This window comes from Sinocyclocheilus anshuiensis, unplaced genomic scaffold, assembly GCF_001515605.1.
Source record: "Sinocyclocheilus anshuiensis isolate Anshui unplaced genomic scaffold, SAMN03320099.WGS_v1.1 scaffold63, whole genome shotgun sequence".
Taxonomy (NCBI): domain Eukaryota; kingdom Metazoa; phylum Chordata; class Actinopteri; order Cypriniformes; family Cyprinidae; genus Sinocyclocheilus; species Sinocyclocheilus anshuiensis.
In genome coordinates, this window is record NW_015552625.1 from 1895418 (window position 1) to 1913608 (window position 18191).

General features: G+C 36.6%; 1 protein-coding gene across 1 annotated transcript in view; it reads left to right on the plus strand.

The window, feature by feature from the left end:
- The window catches only part of LOC107666539 (DNA primase large subunit-like), a 74853-nt gene that overhangs the window by 53770 nt on the left and 2892 nt on the right, over positions 1 to 18191 (plus strand). Inside the window, exons 11-13 of the mRNA XM_016457928.1 lie at positions 4012 to 4138; positions 5519 to 5601; positions 11469 to 11537. Of these exons, the coding sequence (XP_016313414.1) occupies positions 4012 to 4138; positions 5519 to 5601; positions 11469 to 11537 (279 nt within the window). The remainder of the gene's footprint in view (positions 1 to 4011; positions 4139 to 5518; positions 5602 to 11468; positions 11538 to 18191) is intronic.

An 18191-nucleotide genomic window follows, 5' to 3' on the forward strand; every position in this document is an offset into this window, starting at 1 on the left:
ATCCTATAATATAATGTTTACATACAGTATTGTTTATATATTTTGTGAATTGATTTTTAAACGTAAATTTGAATCAACCTTTTTTTAAACCTCTGGAAAAGAGTGTTTAAATAAATTTGTTATAATGTTTACATTGCAAAGACAGTAAAAAAATTAATTTCAAATTCTCCTTCCTGTTGCATTCATTGAACAGCATTATGAAGTACTGGAGCTTTCAAGTGTAATAATCTAGCAGTCAGTTTCCAGAAAACATCTGGAAATGAGACGAGCCTGAATCCAGCGAGGAACAGGTCACGCCAGGAGCCTGTTTTATAATCTGCAGAAAATGACGTCTGATTAACTCACCGTTTATTTTGGTACAGATTTTTCTCCAGGTTTACTTTGGAACGGATATGAAATGGATCAGATGTGCATTTGCATACATTAAGGGAGAGGCTGTTGACATTAATACAGTAATTAGTTGCATTCTAATGAGCTGATGGTGCAGCCAACAGCAGCGAGTTGTCTGCGAGTTACTGCCTGACAGTGTTTACTGTAAGTGGGAGCCAGCAGCAGAGTGCTGTGAGCCGGGGGACCCTATATGATGATTGTTTTGCCACATTACAAAATGTACTTACTGTGTTCCGGTGTGTGAACATTTAAAGTCAGCGTGAAATCAAAATTGACCCCATTTACTTTCATAATGCACATTCTTTATGACTTTCCTTTTCCGCTGACATTGCTTAGGCAATGTGGGCAGTTGGATAATGTTAAACGATAGTCAAAAAGCTATTCAGGCATTGTTTATTTGAGCAACTTCCATTCAGCCCTATTCCTGTATGTGCATTTTAAGAAAAAAAAATTGACGTTTAGGTATGCAGCAGCTTGTCAGGGCCAGAATCTTTATTTATGTACCTTATTTACTTCTAAAAGGTGCATAGTAGTGATTTAAGGGTATGTTTTTACTGTGAGGCACTAATATGCACCTTTTAGGGATAGATAAGGTGCAAAGTTGTCCCTTTTAAGAGTACTGCACCAGTGACAAGCTATTGCACCCCTTAAGGTACCTTTTTTTTGGGACAGTGTAATGACCACTTTTTACTATCCAAATCTGTTCACACTACACATTTTTCCCCCATCAAATATTCTGTTTCACTCAAAAATACGTCACATTATTTAAGTAAAGTGGTTTTCAAACTGCAATTCACATTGATTTTTTAAAAGTACAAAAGACATGAATAGGTCATTTGCTATTTGACTTTGTGAAAACGGGGAGAATTTCTGCTCCATAAAGGCAGATTAGATTTAAAGCTTACATTCAGAGCAGATCAAGCATGGCTCAGGCTGTAGTGAGATTGAAATGTAAACCTGGATGGGATCTCAGTCAACCAGGACAAAATTCACAGGTTAAAAATGAATTTCAATTGGACAAAATAGATCACAAGAAGAGTTGTGGAATAGTGATATAATATTAAAACTGAAGGGCTTGCTTGAATCTATAGACCCATCATGTCATTAATTTGTGATCGAGTAAGTTGATTTTATGGCCTGTTTAATTGCAGCCTTGTAGATAGTCACCTTGTCAAGTTCACAAGTTTTATTACTTTGGTAATGGCATCAGACTGCTGCAGGTAATTATCTCTTTGTCTCCCTCCTTTGCTCTCTTCTCTCCCTCTAAGCTGAGACATAACCAGGTTACCCTTTTGGATAGTTACCAGAGTGTACATGATTGGTGTATTGAGTTCAGGCCTGAGATTGAATGCACTGACCCTCATCAAATGCAAACACTTTAATGGTTTCCTAAGCATACACCATATTTCTCAAGGTGGACGGTGATGTACACAGCAGAAAAAGCTGCGCAAAGCACAAATAAGACCCCGTTAATGCTCAAAGGTGATTTCATGTCACTTTTAATATGTATGATAATAGCCGCATGAGACTTACTTTTTCTTGTCCTACCTGGGCCCTGCGCAAACAAAAATTCCACATTGAAAATCTAGGATTCAAAATCTAATTTAAAACTGAAAATGTAGTTTAAGGGTTCTGTACTATTTCTAGGTCACTAATCAAATAAGGAAATTTGTCACATTAATCATGTGACTTTGCACAGATGGTCAGATTTTCTTTTTCCATTCCTGCTCCATTCGGTACCAAATTTCGATACCTAAGGGTGCCTGCAGCACTAGCTGGTGTGTTCGACTAGAAGAGGTGCGACGCAGATCGATCAGTGTTTGACATCCGCGAAAGTGATTCGAAAGCGCACAGAGCAGTCTGCTCTCTTTAGCTCTCGTGGTACTGTAATACACCGATCGGGCTGCACTGCACAGTCGGTCCGCGTCATGTCGAACACACCTACTAGTTTACACCGGTTACACTCAGAGATGTGGCGCACACGTGAGGCTGTAGTGTGAATGCGTCCCAGCCCCCTTAGATGTAAGGCTACATTTACACTGGTGCGTTTATGTTCTAAAATGAAAATGATTCTCGTCATTCTGGCTTTTCCACTGCGTTTCAAGCCGGCTTTCCACTATCTCCGACAAACGACAAGCGACAGACCAGTCATTCAGTCATTCATTTCCAATGGAGAGTAGTGCGGGAGCTGCGTGGAGTTCCGATCATATGCAGATGTCTGTTCATACTAACGTTACATGACCGAAAGCGCGTGTTATGTGACCATTCATGCAAACTGTAGCATCATGCTACATAAGACAATAAATAAGATTTATATTCCGCTTTTACTCAAAACTCACTTTAAACCACCATCGAGTTTTGTAATAACTTCCGATTGCCGTCTAATGTGTGTTTTGGCCATGTAATGTTGCTGAAATTAAATATGTTATTACCTCTGAGTCAGAGCAGCGATCATGGAAGAGAGAACACAGGCAGACAGCGCTGGAAGTAAATCAGTGGAAAATGAATAGAAATCATGATTCTGTCTGAGCTATGCTTTTTAAAATGAACACGCACTAGTGTAAATGTAGCCTAATAGATGTGTAAACTGAAGACTATTTGAGCTTTATTAAAACTATTTGCACTGATTTATTGTGTTGATTACATTTTGTTTCTTTGTGCAGTGGCTCAGGAGATGAGTCTTTGAGTTTGTATAAACATCAACAAGCTAAAAAAATGAAACCAAAGTTTTTTTTTTTTTTAGATAATGTAATCTTGTTAAAATTGATTTCATAAAATTGGTATCGAAAAAAGTATCGTTCAGGAACCGGTATCGAAGTCAAGGTATTGGTATTGGTATCGAAAATTTTCGAACGATACCCAGCCCTAGTGACAGTAAAGACATTTAAAACGTAACAGAATCTTTCTGTTTCAAATAAATGCTTTTCTTTTGAAATTTCTATTCATTAAAGAAATTTCCACAAAAATCAAGGATCATGTCATCATTTTAAAATATATCAAAATATAAAAGTTTAAAAAAAATTGTAACAGTATTTCACAATATTACTTTTTACTGTATTTTTGATCAAATAAATGCAGCCTTGATGAACATAAGAGACGTCTTTCAAAAACTTTAAAAAAATCTTACAGACCCCAAAGCTTTGAATGGTAATATTAAAATCACAAGTTAGAACAATGTTGTTCTAAAAATGTTTTGCTCTGTGAATATTTTGCTGTCTTGTTTATATTTCTGCTTGAGGTAGCAGCTCTTTAACACGGGTTTCCTTTGCATGTGTTAATTTTTTAATTTGGTTTGATGGCGATGCCTCGGAGACATGAGATTTGTGTGTAGAGAGTGAAATAGAGATGGGGGAGGGGAGCGAGAAAGAGAGCAGCCACATTATCCATAATCCAGTCACAGCTGTCTGCGGTTTGGCGACACCGCTACAGCAGGTCCCTGCTAATAGCTCTATATTTCATAGAGGAAAACGCCCTGCCACAACCTACTTGATGTACGACAATGTCTTCGTTTCACCCACAACCTCCCCATTATTCCTACCCTCTTCTCACGCACTTTACTGTCCTCTCCCTCAAACTCACGTTCTCTCTCTCTTTCTCTCTCGTCTTTGTCTTGCTCTGCAGTTTGATAAAGCATATGCCTACAGCGTCCGCCACATGTTTGGGAAGGAAGGCAAGCGCACTGACTACACCCCCTACAGTTGCATGAAGGTGATTTTGTCAAACCCACCCAGCCAAGGCGACTACCATGGTGAGTCATACTGAGCCAGACTGTTGGTTTTAAATGTGATCGGTCCCCCAGAGGCCCGTCTTTAGTTCCGTAATGAAGAGAATTAAAAGACTGCATTGAAATGCAGTGAATTAGCTGTAAAATAAAAATGAATACAAAAATGCAAGTTCACGCAGCCTAATTAATAACATCTGCTTTTCGCAATGCACATAATGGACAAAATGCATCCGAAAGTGAGCATCACTATGTCCTGCTCACTATGAAGGCCAGAAAGCTTTAGGTTGTATATACTAAAGGATGGAGGGCATTACTGTCTTACATGCTTCAATACACCATCACAAAGATATACACCATTGGTACTGTTTTGAAATGAAATATTTCCTTGATAATATAGTATGAACATTTGTTTATAGCTGTTAGGACAGTGCTTGCCTGATGTCTTTTTTTAATGAGGTTAAATCTTGTTTAATTTCCATGTGGCGTTGTTTAAAATGTAAACAAAAAATGACAAATTTTCAGTTATTTAAATGAAACAAAAAGAAAGACATACTTTTATTCAGCAAGGATGCATTAAATTGATCAAAAGTGACAGTAAAGACAAAAGATTTCTGTTCAAATAAATCCTGTTCTTTTGAACTTTCTATTCATCAAAGAATCCTGAAAAAATGTATCACGGTTTTCACAAAAAATGTTAAGCAGCACAACTGTTTTCAACATTGATAATAGTGAGAAATGTTTCTTGAGCAGCAAATCAGCATGTAAAAATGTTTCCTGAAGGATCATGGGATACTAGAGACTGGAGTAATGATGCTAAAAAAAATCAGCTTTGCATCACAGTAATATTACATTGTAAAATATATTCAAATAGAAAACAGTTATATTGAATTGTGATAATATCTCACAATATTACTGATTTTGCTAAAATAAACTTAACGAGTCTACTTTCAAAACCACAAAAACTTTACAGAGTCCGAACTTTTGAATGGTTGTCTTTGCTTTCCTACATGTAATAATGTGGACAAATCCCCTTATGAAGGTCTTTGGATGCATGAATTCGATTGAGGGTTTTGAAAGATCTTAAATGACCTTTTTTCAAAAAGAATTGCTAGTACCCTCTACCCAGGATCACATGATCATAACTGCTAATTTACTTCCTTGAAGTGGCCGTCATAAAGTATGTACCCTTCACTAACAGCCTTGTGGAAGAGCACTTAGATTTAATTGCTCACTTTTGCTTGGAAACACGATCCCACAAGTAAGTATCCCTTTCCTGCAGTGGCCTTCAAGGCACAAAAAACCGCATGGGTCGTGTTCCAACTGTCCTGTAGGACATATTTTCAGACACTGGTTTGAACTGATGCTTGTAAACCCATTTTCTCCTTCTCTTCGTCTTCTTCACAGGGTGTCCATTCCGCCACAGCGACCCTGAGCTGTTGAAACAGAAGCTGCAGAACTATAAAGTCTCCCCTAGTGGGATCAATCAGGTTTGTCCGACGACTAGCACACACTTGACCAGGTTCAGCACTGTGTGTGTAAAGGGCTTTTTAAAACTTAACTTGGCATCCATTAAAATTATTTGCACAAATTCACATCTCCATGACCACAGACCAAACAAAATCTACCAAATAATGAGTAGAACGGACATTAGTTTGACAATTAAAATGATACGACTGTATAGTAATCATACAAAAGTGGTGTGATTCATTTTTAACAAGGCATCCCTGAAAGCCCCATCCTGCAGTACTTTTGGAATAATAATGAATCTGCTGTACTTCTGGAATATTAATGACAAAAAGAAATAACGCTCCGGATTCTCCAGTGTAATGACAGCTTCAGCTCAGTGTTGATTACTTTGACCTTTGCTGTATCTAGTGATTTGATGCGTTCTTTAAAGTACTCTTAAAAGTCATTTCTGCTGATTTTCTCTCACACATTAAAGCAGCTGCAACTGGCCAAGGCAGTGAAATGAGATGGACCAGCCTTGCTGTAATGTTCTCCTGAAGTTAGAATCCTTTGACGCTAATGCAATTAACGGGCTGGTTTTAATAAGGCCATTAAGTTCAGCGTTAAAAGGCTCTTAAAAAGAATATATATATATATAATGCCAAATCTTGCATACTATCTCTGGTTTTACAGTTAAGACTTCTAGCTGATATGAGTGAAGCTAACTAACAAAAATTAAAAAATACATATTTTTATATTACATATTTACATTTATATTAATAGTTTTTATATTATTACTATGTTTTGTATTATTTTGGGGGGTATTTGACCTTTAAATGATGGTAATAAATGTTACATATAATGTTGAAATAATACTTTTGAACTTTTGTTGTATAAAGCATATAGTTTGAAGTGCATGAAAAATCATTCTCAGCTATTTGAGAAACGTTAGCTTGTTCCCACTGTAAGGTGTTCCGTTTTTTTTTTTTTTTTTCCTCACATGCCTCATCCACTACTACCCATCGTGCGGTCGAGGGAAATGGCTGATGGCTGCCTAATGCAGTCCGACATGCCAGCCCAAGGGTAGCACATTTCCAATCCAATTAAATTCATAATTTCATTGGAGACCCAAGCAGTGTCCTTATACACTCTCAGTTTTCAGAGACTTAGACCTGTGGGCGTGTGAAGCAACAGCTTGATGTTCACCCCAGGAGCTCTCGCAGCACGTGGCCCTCTCACCGCAGCACCAGCCCAGTGCTCTGGATAATTAAAAACCTCAGAAAATGTGAAAAGCCCGGGTAGTAAGGTGATTAAAATGCAGAACGTCAACCTTCTCAGTCAACCTGTCTATTGACAAAGTGACATTACAGTCAAAAGGGCGAGACTCCAGTCTGGAAAGAGAACTGCTGTAGAAAACTGAGCTCACCTTTCTCTCACTTGCACTTAGAGCCCGTCACAGCGTGACTCTTACCTTAGGAAGTGCAGATTAAAGGATCGCATGCTTGGTTCACAGTTCAAACAGTGGAAGAAGCAAGAACATGTAGAGTCACACGTAGCATGCATGTTACGGATTTAATCCCAGCATTTTTCACGCCACCACTTAATACTTTAGCAGCCCCTGAAATTATAGGCTCATGTTGCACCTGTTTGTTTGCTATCAAGCTATTAAGCCACAGATATAATAAAGCACTCAGAACAAAGTCAGTTTGTGTCCAATGTTGCTTCAATTTGTTTACTTTTTATTGTCAGGGTAGATGCTTTCTTACCTAAGCATCATATATGGAATTACATTTGTAGTGTGATGATTACTTAAGTAGGTTGCAAGGCTATATATTGGTGACATATTGGATATTTGTGTTATATTAACAAAGGTTTTGGTTAAGTAGCATCATGAATGTTGCAGTGTGCTTTTTTGACAATTTAGCTTCTTTACAAGAATGCCATTTTCTAGTTACAGTATGTGATCATTCCTTGGCATTGTGTATAAAGTTTCTGATTTTAACTTTAGTGTCAAAAAGAGTGGTAGTTTGTAAGTGGCAAACACTTTATGTGAATCAGTTCAATGACTCATTCACTCATGTTCAAGGTTCAAGGATGTCCTGTGGGATTTTTCACGTTAAAGTGTTGGACTTAAGTATGCAGTTAAATGTTGCCGTTTATTACTATATAAACTGACTAAACTAAATTGATGCACATTTTAGTAAAAATATCCATGTGGAGAAAAAAAAGTGATTTGTTCCCTCAATCACTTTTATATTTTATTAAAAAGGGGTCATCGGATGCAAAATTCACTTTACAAGTTGTTTGAACATAAATGTGTGTTGGAAGTGTGTGTACACATATATCCTATAATGATAAAAATCCACCCAGTGTTTTTTTTTTTAAATCCCTATTTTAAAATCCCCTTTCTCAAATCAGGCTGTTCTGAGGTTCCTGTCAGAATGACGTAGTTCTGCACAGGCCCCTCCCACGATAGTTGATTGACAGTAGTGTCTTACCTTAGCTCCGCCCTGAGTGAGCTGTCATCAGTCCGCCATTGTGTCGACTCCGGTGCAGGGGAAGACAAGAATGTCTCCGATTAAGAGATTGAGGTGTTTAGTTGTTGTATGTAGTAATGAACATAGCAGTCGTCATTTACTCCCAACATCTGAGCCACTGAAGATGTTGAGCACATTGACAGTGTGCGTCTACAACAGCAAGTTATACGCTTGTATATCTTTGAATATTCATTGATTATTATGGTGAATGCGAGATGGCTGACGCATCAACGTATCTGGAGCGGTCAAATAGGGAATCTACACATATCTATGGTCTGCTCGTCACTCCACGGAAGAGAGGGGTGGAGTCAGCAGAGTTCACTAGCATTTAAAGCCACATGAACTAGAACAGCGTGCTGAAAACAGAGCTGATTTTGACAGGGTAAAAAAGGTGTTTTTTACACTACCATTGAGAAATTTTAACCAAAGTATGTTACAGACTTTTCAAGAAGACCCTAAAGCAGGGGTGTCAAACTCAATTCCTAGAGGGCCGGAGCCCTGCAGAGCTTTGTTCCAACTCTGCTCCAACACACATATCACATAGTTTTCAAATAAGCCTAAAGGACTTGATTAGTTGGATCAGGTGTGTTTAATTAGGGTTGAATCTAAACTCTGCAGGGCTCCGGCCCTCCAGGAATTGAGTTTGACACCCCTGCCCTAAAGAATCATATCAATTTGTGTAAAATGGGCATCCGATGACCCCTTTAAGCTTTTTTCTTCCATTTATATTTCTTGTGATTTGAAAAATATCAGATTTTAAAATAAAAAATTGTGTGAAAATTTTTTAGTGCTGTCAATCAGTTGAAGACTGAAATTAATCACACATTTTTTCTGAAATTAATCACGATTAATCCAACCGAACATTAAAGTTTTTAAATATACTTTTATATTGCAATCATTTCAAAATTATCTTCAAATTAATGTAGAAACAACTTTTTTTTTTATATTTGTTTAGTCTTTGTCTAATCTTTTTTATGACTGAAGGCGAGTATCACTGATACCAATACTACTGATGTCTCTGGGAAATTATTCTTTTTTTCCTAATATTTAACCTTGACTATAGCCATTCAACATTACAGTATAATTGGGTGCTATCAATTTTAACATTTATTAGATTTATTTATTAGACTTCAAAAAACAACAACTTCTAATTTAAGTGAACTTAAAACAATCTTCACACAAAACCATTATAATAAGTGTCGTATTTACCTGTGCCTTTTAAGTAGGAAACATACAGAAATTGAAGTTTTAACTCTAAATTCAAAATGAATAATAAATGAATCCTTAAAGCTACAAAAGTTATTGATTTCCTCTTTTGTTTCTTTTGTTCTTTGATTAACAGACATCACAGCAGCTGGGTTATTAGGTTTTTGGATGCTATTACTTTAAGAGCTGCCGCTTCTGAACATGACGCGGATCTGACATACATGCTCGTAGTTTCATTTGCGCTTTATTATGAAATGATACAGGCTACAGCGTGTGCCGCCATATTTGTGTGTGCAATTGAAGAGCACGTACTATGAACACAGTATATAAAGGCTAACAGAACAGGAAAATTCGTATCTACTGACGTATGGCCTGACAACATCTCATCTGACCGCAGTTCACTGTTGTTCTACTCAAGCTCCTCGTCACCTGTACCATTTCTGCACTCGTTTGACTAGTGCCTGGCACTGGAAGTGGAGTGCGTGTCTAAAAAATGTTCTGTTTGTGCTCATAAAGACGTACTGCATCTAAATAAATGCAATTCTTGTCAAGAAAAAAGAGACAGAAGCAGCAGTTGTGAGTGGGGTGGCTAACGCTAGCTCCGTCCCAGGTTAATTGTGTTAAATATTTTTAACGCCATTAAACTGGAAAAATTAATCGCCTGTGTTAACACGTTAATTTTGACAGCACTAACATTTTTATTGTATAGTGTGTGTGTGTGTATATATATATATATATATATGTATATGTATATGTATATACAGTATATATATATATATATATGTATGTGTCTCAATGTATATATGTGTATATGTATATTTATTTATTTATTTTTTCATCCAATCATAGTGGGTAGCTAAATAGGCAAAAAGTATCTTTAACTGCCTGCAAAAATATATTTGTAAGAAACCCACACATCGCTACAAGTCAAATAAGTGCAGTGTTAATGTGTAATGTTATTAGCTGTTCTTGGCTATGTTATCCTCAGGCAATATGTTAAACCAGTGATATTTATCTTGTTTTTCGCAGCATACATTGAACCCCTAGCTGGTGTCTTGCTGTATATTTTACCATTTCTTCCCAGTAGCGTTTGTCTCTGGAGCTTTGAGTTAGGTGTTGGATGGTGTTGGGTCTCACCTTTAAGCCCATGTATTATGCATTTCAGTTCTTGCCGATGCTAGCTGAGGTGGAATGCCATACTTTACCACAGGGAATACATGGTGTTAAAAGCATCACCTGAGGGGAGGTCTGAGCACAAAAGAAAAGGAAAGAGAAGTAGAATGTGTAACCACTTCTCCCTTTGATGGCATTTTGCTGCTGTCTCTCACCTGAAACCTCATAAACGTGTGCTGTGTCAGCGAAAGTAGCACAATGCATTGTTAACTGTGTTATTCATCTTTATTGCTCATCAAAGACTGCTTAGATATTGATTTGACATTCTGGCCCCCTTTACACCTGCCATTAACATGCATTGTCAGCGATCAGCTTGTAGTTGGATGTCACATTGACCACATTAAAATACTTTCAGATTCATTGTGTTTGGATTTAGAGGTGGTCAGGGACGGTTTCTGACCATATTCTTCTGTGAAACATAAATACTAATGCATTTGTGTTATCTAACTACTCAAGTAATATGCAATACAGACACTGTTTGTACTACACATAATCATTATCTGTCACTTTGATGGGCTTGATTATAAATTTTCTGTCAGGCTCAATTTTTTTCCTTTTTTTTATCTGTCAGAATGACAAAAAGCATTTCAAGCTCTCGGTCTGAGTTTTTCAGTTTACACAAGCTCTACAGTGTAATATGTAAGTGGCGTTTTCCATCTGGTCATGCTGGAGACATGAACAAAGGTGTAAATAAAATGTTATTAAAAGAACATCCAGTTACTCTTTGGATATGAAGTGCATGTTAATGGAAAGTTTAAGGTGGCTTTGACATCTGATTCTTTTTGCTGTTTTGTGGAGCCAATAAGTGTTGTTTTTCTCTTCTTAATATTTGGTCTTTACTAATTTACACATACCTTTTTAGAGCATACATGTAAACGTATTATAAATAATTAAGACCACTCTATTACTCTCATTCATTATCACTCTCACTGTTTTCCTATTCCTTTCTCGCTCCCAACCGCTCAACCCTTTCCTCTCTCTCTTTTACACAGATTCTGGAACTGGTCAAGGGAATGCACTATCAGCTGGCCTGCCAGAAGTACTTTGAGCTGACACACAATGTAAGGATGCTTTTCATTTTGGCCTGCTGTAATTGGGCCAGCTTTTGTCAGCTCAGGGACAGCCCTGCAAAGTCTTTACAGAGCCTGACCATTGTAGTCACATCTGCCATTAGCTTAAAATCCAATAGAATCTGAATTTGTAAAGTTTGTATAGCACTTTAAAATTCATTAACCCACTGAGACATGGTGTCTGCTACAAGGACAGATAGTTTTTAACCATTTATGAGCAACATGGGTGATTAAATTTGGTTCTTAGCCATAATTCTGTATAACTGTCCTTTTTGGCTCCATCCCAAATGGCGCACTTGATGTGAATTTGCAGACTTGAGATGACCGTTGCTTGTGTCAGTGAAGTCCATGGACCTGTAGGGTGTCGCATTTGACATTTGAGGTCTTAGGGTGGTATTTAGGACAAGGCCTTTATGTCATAGTGTTGTTTTATTTATAACACCAATTCAGCATGGCTGACGGAAGTGGTAATGCATCAAGTATCTATGGAATATCTACATTTTATTCCAATGGACAGATGTGTAATTCTTTCAGAAACAGTTACAGATTGGGAATATATATTTTTTTTAATGTTTTTTGAAGTAACAAGAGACATTACTTTTTTTTCTTTTCTGATTTAATAAATCATGCATCAAAGCGATAAGCCTTCAATACGTTTTCAACTTTTATCATCTAAAGCTTTCTGGTGAAGACTAGATCAACATTGTCCATTCCAAGGTCATTAATATTTTCAAAGTGTGTTTAAGGCTAATATTGTAGTTATATTTTCAGGGCAAGTGAGCACAAACTCTTATTAAATGATAAATGTGCTGAACCTTTACTTTTTCTATTTGGATTGCCCTTTGAGATTGGACTTTTCAAGGGCTTTGCGGTTTCAGTATGCTTTCTTTTGACAGGGGCATAATAGCGGTGGATTTGTGTGTCAGAACTGGTTGAGAAAGCAAATGATTACAGTTCTATTTAAATGATTATCTAATGGATTTCATCTGATTCCTTCTTCGTATTTTTATATTACGAAGGAGGTGGATATGACTGGCAGCAACTTTTCTGCATTTGTTTTTTTTCTTTTTCTCGAGAGGAGAGAAATATTTCAGAGCGATGTCAGTCAAGATTACCGGTGTGACACCGGTGCCCTGTCCCTCTGCTAAAAACGCAGCCCAGCTGACAGGTTGGGAATGAAAATGTGCACACACCAACGCCAAGCAAATGCACGCTATCTGCTGTGTGACAGGTTAATATGAAGAGGGGGAAAAGACGGTCTTGGATATGAAATGAATGTTTGTCAGCAGTGCTAGATGGATTTTAAACGGAGGCTTTAGTAACAAGTAAACTCATGAGATTTATTTCAGAATATACCAGAAACTTGTAAATCAGAACTACTTCTAATGCTGATGCGAAATAATCTATTTTTCAGAGTAGCCTATTTTTGATTAATTGACTTTGCAAATTCATAGTAAATGTTATAGTAAAAGAATTCATAGTAGGTTATTAGATGTTTTATACTCGTTTTTGCTTTTTACTTAGTATAGGGCTGGGCGATATGGGCAAAAAATGATCTCGATATTTTTTTTTTTCGTATCAGTCGATATCGATAATCATCACGATAAATGTACAATTTTTATTTCTTTCAAGCTTAAAGGCCGATTTTTGCTCCAATGTGAAAGTTGTAAAAACCAGATGGTTAATTGTGGTTTTCAACTATTCTTTATGGTCAGAACATGACAAACACTTCATTTTTGAATTCTTTACACTTCTCCAGTCATTTTTCCTTAACAAAATAAATATCTTAATAGAAAAAAATAATTTCTTAGTGCTGCATGTTCTAGTAATGAGTAATATTGTTTCAAATCAAGAAACAAGTTTGTGTTGCCTGATAAGGCAAGGCAAGGCAAGTTTATACACAATGGTAATTCAAAGTGATTTACATAAAAGAAAAGAAAATAATAATAAAAACATAATCACAACAATAAAACAAGGAATTTAAATTTTAAAATTGATTTAAAATTTGAAATTGATTTAAAAATTGATTTAAGAGGTTTAAAATTAATTTAAAACCGTTAAGAATAGAAAATGATTATACATAAAATATAGTGCAATCAGTTCGGACGTTGCACAGTGCTCATTCAATAAATGCACAGCTAAACAGATGAGTTTTGATTCTGCATTTAAATGTGACTGTTTTAGCACGTCTGATCTCTTCTTTTAAATGTTAATTTAATTAACATTTTTTTTGTCTCTTAGAAATACACATTTGATAGTAAGCTTGAGTTAGGATGCAGATGTAGATTTATGTTCATTATCAAAATCAGTAATATCTGTAAAAATTGTAGCAATCTCATTTTGATATGGTGAAATGTAATTATTCTGACTGTTTAAGGTGTTTTTTTTAACCATTGGTCTTCCATAACATACATTTAGATCATGATAATCACAGTTAAAAGCACAAATATAGCACCTCAATACCATGGTAAAAATGTAATATGGCTTGTAGGTATTTATTAGGGATGGGTCACAATTTTCGAGTATTCGATTAGTTGATTTAATTATAGAATATCGAATAGGTTGTGCGATTATTGTCTTAAAAATTTCCCCATCTTTTCCGTGGTGATGCATTCACGTGGCGCTGCCAATAACGCACCTAAAAGCTGTCAAAGACAACAGAAGAGCACATTGTCTCACGCACACTGTGGACTTGCGGGCATAAATAAAGACTTTCGTAGCATATAATGGTTACAGTAACTTGGGACGATGTCAAATAAGAGTGCTGTGCGGACCATAAACACCCCCGGACTGGGTTAGAGGTGTGTCTGAATCCGTATTCAGAAAGGCGCGGTAAACAAATAACGCGTTCTACGGAGCCACTAAAGGGCAGAGGTGTAAAGTATTGGAGTAAATGTAACTAATTACTGTACTTGAGTATCTTTTCGGGTACTTTGTAGTTGTACTGAGTATCAAAGATATAATATTGTTTCAAATCAAGAAACAAGTTTGTGTTGCCTGATAAGGCAAGGCAAGGCAAGTTTATACACAATGGTAATTCAAAGTGATTTACATAAAAGAAAAGAAAATAATAATAAAAACATAATCACAACAATAAAACAAGGAATTTAAATTTTAAAATTGATTTAAAATTTGAAATTGATTTAAAAATTGATTTAAGAGGTTTAAAATTAATTTAAAACCGTTAAGAATAGAAAATGATTATACATAAAATATAGTGCAATCAGTTCGGACGTTGCACAGTGCTCATTCAATAAATGCACAGCTAAACAGATGAGTTTTGATTCTGCATTTAAATGTGACTGTTTTAGCACGTCTGATCTCTTCTTTTAAATGTTAATTTAATTAACATTTTTTTTGTCTCTTAGAAATACACATTTGATAGTAAGCTTGAGTTAGGATGCAGATGTAGATTTATGTTCATTATCAAAATCAGTAATATCTGTAAAAATTGTAGCAATCTCATTTTGATATGGTGAAATGTAATTATTCTGACTGTTTAAGGTGTTTTTTTTAACCATTGGTCTTCCATAACATACATTTAGATCATGATAATCACAGTTAAAAGCACAAATATAGCACCTCAATACCATGGTAAAAATGTAATATGGCTTGTAGGTATTTCATTATATTCCATATACAGTATATTCCTCCTTCAATATATTTGATACATGTCTACATTAATAATATAATAAAATCTGACACGAATACCCACATTTCTGACACAATACCATGGTGCAGTTAGTGTTACTACAGTAAATCCATGGTAAATGATGTCGATTTGTAGATCAACAGATTTCTGCTGTTTGTCAGCGCTGTTTCATCTGGCTGTAAACAGAGTTATTTGTGTTCCTCGCTGAATTCAAGAGCTTCACACTGGATCTCACAGCGCTGTTCAGAGTCGCGTCAGCGAGACTCATCAGTGAGTGAACACATCTGCTCTACAGCTCTAGTGAAGCTTGCGCCGCTTTTTGAACTTTGATCCGAGTGGATAAACGCTCCGAGTGGTGCGCTTCAAATGACGAGCGCTCTTTCGTTCTGCCTTTGCCGCATTCTATCAAACATTTATCGAACTCTTGTTATCGTTTATCGAGGAAATCTATATAGTGCGATAATTATCTTTATCGATTTATCGCCCAGCCCTAACTTAGTATTTACTTTTTTGTATTTAATTAGTTGTTAATTTACTTTAGTTTTCCTTAGTTTTCAGTAGCATTAGCTTATTATTACTATTTATTTTTATATATATATTTTTTTTAGTGTTTTAGGTCTTTTAGTTTTAGTATTTTAGATTTTTTTAACTTTAGCTGCTAAAGTTAAAAAAATTTTTTTTAAATGGTGTTACATTTTTATCCCAGTCTAGTGTTATTGATATATAGTGGATTTATTTTTATTTTTTAATAAATTTAAAACTAAAATTCAAAAGTTTGGGCCCAGTATGATATTTTTTTTTTGTATGTTTTTGAAAGAAGTCTTGAATGCTCACCAAGACTGCATTTATTTGATCAGAAATACAGTAAAAAAAAAAAAAAAAAGTAATAATTGTGAGATATTTTTACAATTTAAAGTAAGCATTTATTTGAAATAGAAATATTTTGTAACAGTATAAATGTCTTTGCTCACACTGATCGATTTAATGCATCCTTAATAAAAATATTAATAAAAAAATGTATTGACCTCAAATGTTTGAACGGTAGTAAACTGTACATGAAAAGGTATTTTAGTTTAGTTTTCCTCAGTTATATTGTTTTTTTTATTATTATTATTTTAATCTGTGGTCATAGTTTTAGTTTTCATTAACACTGCATAGTAAAATCCCACACACATCTCTGTAAACACTTCAGATCATATATGCTGCTGTTCTCGCTGTTGTTGATGCTTTAGCTCAATGTCAAGGTAAGTAAATCAAAGAGCGTGTGTATAAATTTCTAATCTCTTGCAAGTCTAGATTTATTCCCTCAATAAGAAAGGTTTATAACAGTGTTTGTGTCTGTGCCACCCCTCTCTTAATGCCGTAATGCACTCAAAGTGTCATTGATAGGATATAATGACTTTTAATGGCTCCCGGTGAAACGCCAGCTCCTTTGCAGTCCAAGGGCATCATTTAGCTCGTGGCCCCAGGGCGCTCGGGACTGCGGTCATTGCTGATGACTAATAGCCCCGAGCCAAACAGAGCGAACGGCTTATGATGCGGGAAAATGAATAAGATGACTTCCCTGATGAACAGCCTGCAATAACAGGATTTGAAAGATAAACTGCCCCCTCCCTCCTAACAAGCCCAATGAAAATCACAGCTCTGAAATTCATGACTCATATTTTAGGTTAGGTGAATGAAGAAACCCCTGACGTTAACAGGCACAATAAAACATTCTTGTTGGAGCATCGGTGTATCCGCACCACCTCGCCTTCCCTCCATCTGATACGGGATGCCGCAACCATCTTGGCCGCAAAAACACGCTTGTTGGATTGGAGCGTAGGAGACTTTAATCACTGCCATATGCGCCCTCCGCTTTCACATCCGCGACACATAACAAATAGATGCTTGCATTCCTTCCTCCCTGGCAGCATTTTTTTAAAGGTCAAAATGTAATACTTCTCTGATGAAATATTTACACAACCACAATAAATCAAACAATAGAGAGAATAATGAAAAGCAGGAGGGGAGCCGAGAGAGGCGGACCTCGGAAGGAGGAGAGCTTGTTGCGCATCCGCCGGATTGATCCGTCTCTAGGCCTCGGCTGGGATTGTTTCATGTTTATGCATATTTCATTTGGCGCAGAGTCGCCGGGCGAGGGTAGTCCACTGTAATGTGTTAACTCTGAGATGAATCCGTGTAATGGATCTTTCTGTCCACAGCTTAACTACCGCAGGGACCCCGTGCACTCGATTCAGAGAGAGATGGGTTTGAAAGTTTGATTCATGAGGAGTATCACGGGCGTGCTGTGATTGAAGCATAATTAAACAGCCATATCCTCTGCACTTAGAAACAAATGGATTGCGCAGCGTTCTGAATGCGATGCAGCTTTCAGGAATCCATCAGCGAGAGGCTCAGCCATAGACGAGGCTGAAAGAAAGGAGAATTTGCATAGAAGCTACCAGCCTGAAAATCCCTGTGTAGCATGGTTCAATGCGGTTATTAAAACGTGGTTTAAATAATAAAAATGCACTATTTCAAATTAGTGCTGGGCGGTATACCGGTTCATACCGAATACCGGTGTTTATTTTTGTTATATGAATTTTTAAAATACCGCAATACCGGTGTATGCCGCTTAAACAACGTTCGGAACGCGACACTGTTTGAAAGGGGTCCGTTTTCACTGTTGCACTGTGGTGAGGGAACAGCTGTATGTGTTACTAAGCGTGAACACAGTTCCGAAACTGAAGCTGTAGAACTAATAGAACGTGATGACACAGAAGAACTCATCCACAATATCCACATTGACCGCCACAAATATCCACCACCCCCTGCCATCAGCTCCCGCGTCTCTCACACACACGAGCGTGACTTTAGCACTAGATTTAGCAACTTTCAGATCCTTTTAGCGACTTTTTTTCCATAGAATATTCATACTGACAAACCTAGCGATTTTTTTGGATAAACCTTAGCTATGGTTCAGTTGGAAGATTTCGCCAGTGCTGTCCCGC